Raw genomic sequence first — 9,286 nt, 5'->3', positions numbered from 1 at the left:
GAGTTAGAGAATTACTCCCCTCCTCACCCGGAGAGGGAAGCCCAACTCCTCAGCCAATCCCCAAGGCAGCCGGGCAAGTTTAGGGTCAGATTGTTAATGTGGAGGGCGATTAGCCACTGGAACCAGGGGAGAGGTGGAGTCGATCTGCTGAGGGCTTCGGATCCAGCTTGCCATGCGTTAGCCAGACACAAGTCACAGGGCGCAATATGGGAGCACGGGGGTGAAACTGCCTGGCCTGGGTCACCCAGGAGGTCAGACTGGATGATCCGATGATCCCTTCTGGCCTTTAAATCTATGAATCGCCAACTGTCTCCCCTTTTTGGGGGGGGTGGAGGGGTTATTCCCTTGCTTCAGCACAGCTGGGGCTATGTAGGTAAGTACCCAGGGATGGACAGAAGGTGCCCCTAGCTCCAGGCATGGCAGAGCAAGTCACTTCAGAAGTCACTTGAGAACTTTGAGGGGGGAGAGATTGAACCTGCCCCTGCAGAGCTGCTGCTCAACACAGACCCGCCATCCAGGGGCAGAGCCCCACCTGGTTATGAAATCCGTGCGGGACATGGTGCAGCCGTCAGCACTTGTCCAGCTGACGATCAAATAACCCCCCTTTCCCTTCTGAGCGACTCCATCTCCATGCTCGCTGCCATTTAAATTAACACCAGCTTTGGCCCCACTGTTCGTGTCCCAGGAATTAAAAGAACCCACAGAGCGGAGCTGTCTAACAATACAGAATTTTTTTTTATTTTTATGCGGAATGTTAGGACTTAATTTCATCGATACCGAGGGGCACTTAAAAGCAGACTTACAAAAATTAAAATAAAATAAAAAGGAGGGTTACAGTTCTCCCATGAATAAATTTACATTTGTTTCCATTCAGCTCTCCAGAGCCAGTGCGACAAGAGAAGGAATCCGACATGACAGAAAAGAAAGGGGGCGGGGGTAGGACGAGTTTGCAGGAGACAGTCCCCAAATGATGCACGGCGGGAATTGCTCCGACGCGCTGACAGTGCAACGAATTACAAATAAAATAAATGGGGGCGGGGTGGAGACGGCACAAGGAGATGCCAGAACTGTGGAGTAGGAACAGGTCTGGGTTTCTCTTTAATGACTTCAGAGGGGCAGCCCGCCCCCTGACCTTGCCCCCAGCCTCCCGCACTGCAACGTACACCCCGCGCAGCACTTGACTGCTCACAGCGCCACTCAATTCGCCCCTTCCCCCAGGGCCAGGCTAACCCAGACTAGCTTCTGACAAAGCCCAGGCCAGCTCAGGCCAAACGCAACCGACCTCTGGAGCAAGCTGATCCTGTAACCTGGGGCCTGGGATTCTAGGCAGGCTGGATGGGATTTGCTGGCCCCGATAGCCCAGTGCCGGCAAGCAGCCCCACGACCCCCATTCCCCAGGGCAGCCCAGACACAGGCCTGCAGAGAGGGCAGGCGGGAGCACAGCCACCAATCTGCGTTCCCAACACAGACAGAACCTGCCTTAGATCCCATCACCCACGAAGGAGTCTTAGATTCCTGCAAACAACCAAGAGGAGAGGCTGGCTGGGCCCGAGGCCTGTAGACAAGATAAAATTCATGACCGTTTCAAGGCACGGTTTAAAAACAGAGGCCAGGCTCGAAAAGATCCCTGGTCCCATTTCAGTAAAAGGGGCTGTGCTGCAGCCGAACCAGCCATGGGCTAGTCATGAAACTGGTCCGAAGGGGTGTCTGGGGTGAGGAAGAAACGCTCCACTTCACTGACGTGCATCTTAAAGTGGTGTCACCCTACCTGGCAAGTCTGGGGCACCCCACCCTCGGGTGCCACTCGCCCCCCTCGCAGGGGGAAGTGTCAGGCAGGGTTTTAGAATGGCCCATCTCAGCAGGACTCCAGAAATCAAGCCCCAACCCTCATAATCAACAGGGTATGTCAGACGAGGCTACCACGCCAAAGCCAGGAATATGCCTGCTAACTATGGGGATCTAGATCAGGTAGTACATGCAATCTGCCACTAGCCCTGAACCCCACCCGGCTTCTGCTATGCCCTACAGGCAGATCCCAGAATTAAATAGCAGCTGCAAGAGATCACCTTGTCTTCAAACCGATTTGTGCCCACCCAGCAGGACTGCTGGGAAGGAAAAGTCCCGGGGAGTTTTGCCAATAGCTGCAGGAATCATCTTGCAAATCAGAGGGAAGTGTTTCGGGAGAGGGTAAGACGCTGGGAAGTACACACATACTGTTTAAAGGGATCCAATCGAGACAATGCATCTGACAAGCGAAAAGCTGCGTTCCCCCCAACTGCTGTGATGAAGGGACACGGGAGCGGGCTCACCTGTGGTTTCATTTAAACGTGTGGACAGTGTGGATTCTCTTGTGTGCTGAGTGTACACTCACGTAGAAAGAATGCAATCTGAACACGGGAGTCCCTCCCAGCAGAATCAACGTGTACTGCCAGGATAACCAAAAGGAGGAGAGACCCAGGGGAAATCCACAATCCTACTCAACATTCCTGGCTCCATTTAAAAAAATCAAAAAAAGAAAACCAAAGGAACACACAGACACACACACAGAGGGCAGCTTGTTACGCCTCAGCGAGAGAGAAGTTCTCCTCTTCCTGGGGTTTGCAGATCCAACTCCCATAGCTCATCTCCTCCAGCGCCCTGAAGAAGTGCCGCTTGGCTCCCTGGTAGGCCCCGGCTGCCTCCTTGGCATCTGAGTACAGCGCAAGGCTCTGCAGGTCTTTGCGGTCAGCCTTGGCACAGAGCTGCTGGAACAGAGCGAACATGCTCCTCTTGGACACGCGGGACACCTCTAGCTTTGGTCTGGAAAGGGGAAGAACACGAACAGAATGAGAACCCCAGGGAATGGCACGGGGCCACGGGGGCAAACAGCAGCTGGGGATGTAGGGCGTGGTCCTGCAATCAGATCCATGTGGGCAGAGTCTTATGGCAGGATCAGGGCTGTAACAACGAGCAAAGCGATGTAGCAGCCGGGATCTCCCAGTGCTACGCACACAGCAGCCACGCCTTGCAGTTCCCGGGGATACCCTCGCACGTGGGCAGAAGGGTAGTGGCCACCAGAGATCACCAGCAGAGTCAGGAATAGAACTTAGTTGGCCCATGTGTGGACAGGGCGCTCTCTGGGGCAGCGACTGCCTTTTGCTCTGTGCCTGTTCAGCACAATGGGGCCCCCGCCTATTGGCGCCTACACAGGCCTGGACCACAACCGACAAGAACGTTTCACAGGGAAAATCTGCCTCCAAACTTATCTAAACGTTTCTACTCTAGCAACAACGAGCGGCTGCCGCAGTGAAAGCACAGCGCTCCTCCCCTTGCGCGCCATGGCTTCCGTTGGACTTGTCGGCGTGCTCTGGCTACCGGGGCTGGGAAACGAAGGCCCCACTGGCAGGACTGCTCTGAGCGTGGGAGCGATTGGAGCAGTGTGCCCAGTGACTGAGACCAGCTGTTCTGATTGCAATGAATCCCTGTTTTAGCTGGGGTTGGGGCTCTAGTCCGCCAGGTCCTCCCACACCGCAGGAACAGCACGGAGAACCGGCCCCTTCACAAGCCCCCCTAGAGCCAGCCTCTGGCAAGGTGATCGTTCCCCTTTATTCAACATTGGTGAGGCCTCATCTGGAATACTGTGTCCAGTTTTGGGCCCCACACTATAAGAAGGATGTGGAAAAATTGGAAAGAGTCCAACAGAGGGCAACAAAAATGATTAGGGGTCTGGAGCACATGACTTATGAGGCGAGGCTGAGGGAACTGGGATTGTTTAGTCTGCAGAAGAGAAGAATGAGGGGGGATTTGATAGCTGCTTTCAACTACCTGAAGGGGGGTTCCAAAGAGGATGGAGCTCGGCTGTTCTCAGTGGTGGCAGATGATAGAACAAGGAGCAATGGTCTCAAGTTGCAGTGGGGGAGGTCCAGGTTGGATATTAGGAAACACTATTTCACTAGGAGGATGGTGAAACACTGGAATGCGTTACCTAGGGAGGTGGTGGAGTCTCCTTCCTTGGAGGTTTTTAAGGCCCGGCTTGACAAAGCCCTGGCTGGGATGATTTAGTTGGGTATTGGTCCTGCTTTGAGCAGGGGGTTGGACTAGATACCTCCTGAGGTCCCTTCCAACCCTGAGATTCTATGATTCTATGAAGGGTTCAAAACTCTTCACTTACCCGTCTACTTTGCCTTTTGTGCCATCCAAGACTTCCACCTCGCTTTCGTCGGCAAGACACCAGTTCACACTCGACTCCTTGGTCTTGCCCGTCTGCCTGGCGGAGTCGTACACGCTAACTCTCCCCACCTAGATGGCCAGAGGGAGACAAGAGGTTGGCCCAGCAGACTGTGTGGCACATGCACACAGCTGGGAGGGGTGCATGGTTCTCAGCACTGGTAGACAGGTAATGCAGCTGAACCCTCTCACCTGTGGCCCCCACTAGCGACCTGCCAGCTGGAGTGCCCAGCAATTGCGTTGCATTCTGGCTCCCCCCACCGGCAAAGCATTTATTATGTTTCTCAATCTCAGCTACGCCACGCTCCCCAATTCAAAGATCGCCCCGTGACAGCCCCTCGAGAGACGGGTTAGACCTGGCATGCATGGAATCCGGAGAGACCACTGAGTCATGCCCAAGCACCATCGTGCGCACAAAGGTCTCATTAACCATTCACACTTGGCCAGATGTGGCAGTGGGCTGAAAGACAGGGAAGCCCAGAACCAGCCACTATGATCGCTCTGTCCTGAACCGGGTCGCTGGGCCCACAAATACCAGAAGGAAGTTAAACTTTCCTGCTACAGCGGGAAGGTGGCAGGTCACTGAGCATTAACCTTCCGGCAGGCAGTCTACCAAGTCACACTAATACAGAATGCACCAATGCAGACGGCTGGACCCTTGTGCGGAGAGGAGAGAATGGAAACATTGAGAGCTGCCAAGCCTACAGTACCTCGGGATGTTTAACACGATACGGAGCCTGGAGACCTGCTTCAAACGTGCTCCCGTCTCTCGACATGCGGCAGCAGATTGCACGTGTCAGGTGACCCTGGCTGAATAGGTAACCTGGAAAAAGACACACGCAGGCATTAGGAAACAGAGCAGCTGCATTGTTAATGGGCAGGCAGAAATCTGAGAAGATGCACCGCTCTGCTCAGAAAGCCGGAGGCGGAAAAGTTCAGGACAGCAATTTTCCTATCACTAGACACGTCCTTGGTCATTAACACATGAAGGGTTCAGTTTTACAGATTGCAACATTTGTGGCCATAAAACATTTACAGGCAACTTCTGTCTCCCCCCTCGTCCTCACACATCCAAACCGAGAGCCAAGGAGAAAATCCCCACGTATCCCTGTGGTTAAAATCCACAAGGTCCCATGTGTTTCCTATTGGTGCAGCTCTGCTGGAATCAACATTTTAGCCTTCGGTTCCCACGCCCCCCACTGAATCTCTTTTCCATTACTGCAGTAAGGAGGTTATCTGGCCCTTGGTGTTCGCAGCCCAGCCCCTGAATGCACTGAGTGCGCACAGGGTTTCGTACCGAGCGTAACGGAGCTGAGGTACACTGGCTGCATGAAATGCGACAGCAGCGCCCCCTGCAGGCCAAGCACATTCCAGCGCAGGATTTTGTCGCTGCAGGACATGGTGCGCAGCCTCTCCCCATGCTGGATCCCATCCCACGTGGGCACAATGTCACTCGACTCCACGGGAATGGTGCCTTCCCCTGCAGGAGAGGAGAGGAAAGGGAATTAGCAAGGAGCCAGCCAGCCCACACGGCTACAAACCCCCCTTCCACCAAGGGCGCATGCCACGCTCCACGAGCTCCCTGAAGCGAACATGCCCACCTCTGAGACGGCACGACCCCACGCTGACAGAGGACAACATGCTCCTGCACCCAGTGCCCTGCTGCCGGGTTCTGCTGGGCAATCTCTCGCACCAAGCAGAGAGAGAGCTGGGTAGACTAGAGAGAGGCAGGTTTTCACATGGCTGAAGCCCAATTAGCTCGCGCTTGCAAAGGAGGTCAGTGCCACATGAGCGTGGGTGCTGGATTCAGACAAAAGCACGGAGGGCGGAGCGTGACTTTCCACCTACACAGCCCCTTGCCCGCCCCTTTCACCCATCCTCCGACCCTCTCGGCCTTCGCACACTTGATCCTCAGGCAGCAACAAGCACAAACGGGAGAAAGGCCTGCAGGACATCAATTCTCCAGCGCCTAACCCCGCGAGGGCTCAGACTCCCGGGGATACACGCCAGCTCCCCTCTCCCACCTCCTGCAGCTCTCTGTCCGACACAGGAGAGCGGAGAGTGTGGTCCTTTCCTAGAGAGGTAGCTGCCAAACTCCTAGCCTTTGGCCCCAGGGCTCTGATTCTCCCGATCACACTACCACGTGGAAGAGCTTAATGGAGCTAAGCCCCCCATCTGGCCAGGGGTTACCAGCAGGGAGCACTTCCCGCAGCGGATCCTCCGTGTGACTGGAAGATACAGACGCCAGCATTCTCGGCGCTGCAGCATGCTCGGCGCGAGGGCTCTTGAGGCTTTGCAAGACTCACCATTCTCCACCTTGGTGCGCAGTTTACCCTGCTTGGGATTCTCAAAGAGAGGCTGATGCTGGCTCTGCCCCGCTGTGCTTGCCTGGTCACTGCAGGATTTATCGAAGAGGGCCCCGTCTCCACACGGCGCCGTGCTAGAACCAAACCAACAGCCCCCGCTGAGTTAGCGTAAACCCAAAGGACATGGAAATAACGCAGGCTATGCCAGACTCCTATGCTGGCACGACCGTTACTGCACCAGGGGAGTTTGTTAGTGAGGTTTGCTCTAGTCACTTCCACTCCAGACCTGTCTATACGTGCGGCTTTACCTTTACTTCCCTAGCTCCCGGGGTGTGGGAGGAGAAATACATTACAGATGTAAAGCCCTTTGAATGCTATAGAAGAGCAAGGGATCATCAGCATCATTCCATGACAGCGTGCACCATGCAGCCCTCTCAGAAAGGCACTGCAACCCCTGCTATCCAGCACTCAAGCCTATCGGTACATGGGGACTGGGAAGGTCAGGGGAGAGCCTGGGGCTCATGCCCATCAGAAGACACAGATCAGCTGGGGTAGATTAATGGGGCAGCCCCAGTAAAGGTTAGCAGCGCTCTGCGCCGTGCAGACCTGACGTAGAGGTGAAAGGTAACGTCGTCTTTTATTTTGAGCCTGTTTTCTCCTGCTGACTCAAATATGCTCTGTTCTGTGGAGGAGGGATCGGCGGGATTGTACTTCATCAGCTCGCTGTAGAGAAACCTGGAAACAAACACGCTGGGTCAGAGGATGGCCTCGTTCCAGAGATCAGAACCACCCCAACCCCACACGTGACCAGGACAGGCAGTGCCCCAACTGCTGTCTCTGTTGAAGGTGGAAAAGAGCTTCAGTGAAACACGTGATGTGGTTAGCTGTGTCTGTCGGTTTGGGCGCATGAGGGCGGAAAACCCAGGAGAGGTTTCAGCCCAGAAGCCAAGGGCTGACCAGGTAACAGAGATCAAAATCCTGGCAGGTCAGTGGAGAGGGATACTTGTAGGAGAGTACGGGACGCTTACCCGGTTGCTGCTTGCATGTACTCATCCTGCGGGGAAGACAACGCCAAGACTGCCACGCTAGCAGCTTTCCTCAGCACAAAGTTCACTTAAGATGACACAGTCCCAGGGAGGGCTGAGCGCTGGCAGTATCATTTGTAAACCAGTCCTGCGGCTGTACGACCACTGGCCCTTTTATAGCTACTTTGGTCCAAGCGCAGGGGAAACCTTGAGGTTTCTTACACACTGTCAAGGACTAATGGGAAACTGCAGCTTCACAGAGGTGCTTAAAGCAAAGTCTGCGTCGAGACCGTCCCAGCCTTGTACAGCAAGGCAAAGTTCAGCTTGAAACACGTCCCCCTGCTCTCACCTTGAATGGCCTGTGCCGGACCCGAGCTGGCAGAACAGCCTGTCCACCACAGCCCCAGGGACTCATGGGAAGGACAAATCACTAAGAAAGCTGCAGATCACAGGCACACGGTTGCTCTAACTCACCGATCGGCTGGGGACCTGCTCCCATCGTCCCGGGGTGGAGGAACACACCAAGTGTAGTGACCAGCACAGACACAGGTGCAGGCTGTCAGGGAGGGGCTGGTGTTGTTTTGAACGGCTGGACGGGGTACAGATAAGGACTGGAACTAGTCCAGATTCTCTCTCTCGCTATTTATAAGGTGCAATGCTAAATGCATAAGGGAGGAGCGAGCAATCGGGGTTGTGGGACTTAGCTTGGGGAAGCCTTGCCCTGCAGACTGGGCTGGGTTTGTTACCCCCTATGGCAAGATTGCACGGATAAGGTTTGATGATGCAATTCGAACTGGAAGTGCCCAAGCGTGGAGGTTGGATCTGAAGAGATGCTCTGACTCAGAAGACAGTGCTCCATCTTTAGAGCCCTGCGTGGCTACAAATGGATATCTGCGGACATAAATCGGTATCTGCGGAACCGCAGCGGCGAAAGGAGCAGAATGTGGGGCCGCCGTTGCCAGGAGTCAGCGCCCCGCACCAGCAGCTCCCCCAGCGCGGCGGTACCACATATAAATATAAAAATGTATATGCGCACAAGGCTCTATCCACCTTGGGCGGAGCAGCGCTGTGCGTGGGTGAGATGGTGCATGGCATTCTGCCTGGCTCTCCGTTGTATTGCACATGAGTGTGGCTGCAATCCAATCCCTCCTAGGGACGGGAAGTACCGCCCGGGGGTCCTGACACATTGCCAACATGGCAGTAATGTGGGCAACAGTCACACACAACCCTTCCTTGTAAAACACAGTGTCCCTGTGCTTCACAGCCAGATAGATAAAGAGCAAGTGTTGGCAACCACAGCTCCTACGCACCAGAGTGTTCTCTGCAGAAACTGACACTGGCTGTGCTCCTGGAGAGGGGTCTGCCTGCGAGGCAGAGGTCCCGGGAAATAAGAGCAGCTGGGTGTTCCCTTTCGTGCCTTTCTCCCGAGACTCCCTCCAAACAGAGAACAAAGATTCCCCCGTCCCTCACCTCACGAAGCCTCGTCGGGAAATGATTTCTGCATGGCAGTCATTCACAGTCTCGCCCTTCAGGCTCAGCTCCTCCCCCTTCACGCAGCGATTACCTAGAGGGGGAGGGAGGGAAAAGTCTCACAATGCCAACGCACAGGCTCCTCTGAAAAGGCAGTGTTTGATCTCACCAAGCCTTACTGCTCCGGGCTCCTGACCACCACGGCCCCAGTTACCGGGATCATTATCCGTTAGACATGAACAGGACAGAATTCTACTCCACACACAAATCACTTGCCTC

The 9,286-nt window shown here is 54.9% G+C and overlaps 1 protein-coding gene across 3 annotated transcripts in view; it reads right to left on the bottom strand.

Moving 5' to 3' along the window:
- Window positions 1-716: 716 nt before the first annotated feature.
- ADAR (adenosine deaminase RNA specific) overlaps window positions 717-9,286 on the bottom strand; it is a 28,369-nt gene continuing 19,799 nt past the window's right edge. For all 3 annotated transcript variants that reach the window (XM_054010366.1, XM_054010364.1, XM_054010365.1), the window contains exons 9-15: window positions 9,008-9,101; window positions 7,119-7,247; window positions 6,513-6,646; window positions 5,504-5,686; window positions 4,917-5,029; window positions 4,151-4,278; window positions 717-2,799 (exon numbers count right to left, since the gene is read on the bottom strand). In XM_054010366.1, the coding sequence (XP_053866341.1) occupies window positions 2,559-2,799; window positions 4,151-4,278; window positions 4,917-5,029; window positions 5,504-5,686; window positions 6,513-6,646; window positions 7,119-7,247; window positions 9,008-9,101 (1,022 nt within the window). In that variant the 3' untranslated portion in view covers window positions 717-2,558. The remainder of the gene's footprint in view (window positions 2,800-4,150; window positions 4,279-4,916; window positions 5,030-5,503; window positions 5,687-6,512; window positions 6,647-7,118; window positions 7,248-9,007; window positions 9,102-9,286) is intronic.

Source organism: Malaclemys terrapin, chromosome 21, assembly GCF_027887155.1.
Source record: "Malaclemys terrapin pileata isolate rMalTer1 chromosome 21, rMalTer1.hap1, whole genome shotgun sequence".
NCBI lineage: Eukaryota > Metazoa > Chordata > Testudines > Emydidae > Malaclemys > Malaclemys terrapin.
The sequence above is the reverse complement of the archived record's forward strand: the minus strand, read 5'-3'. Positions and strand labels throughout refer to the sequence as shown.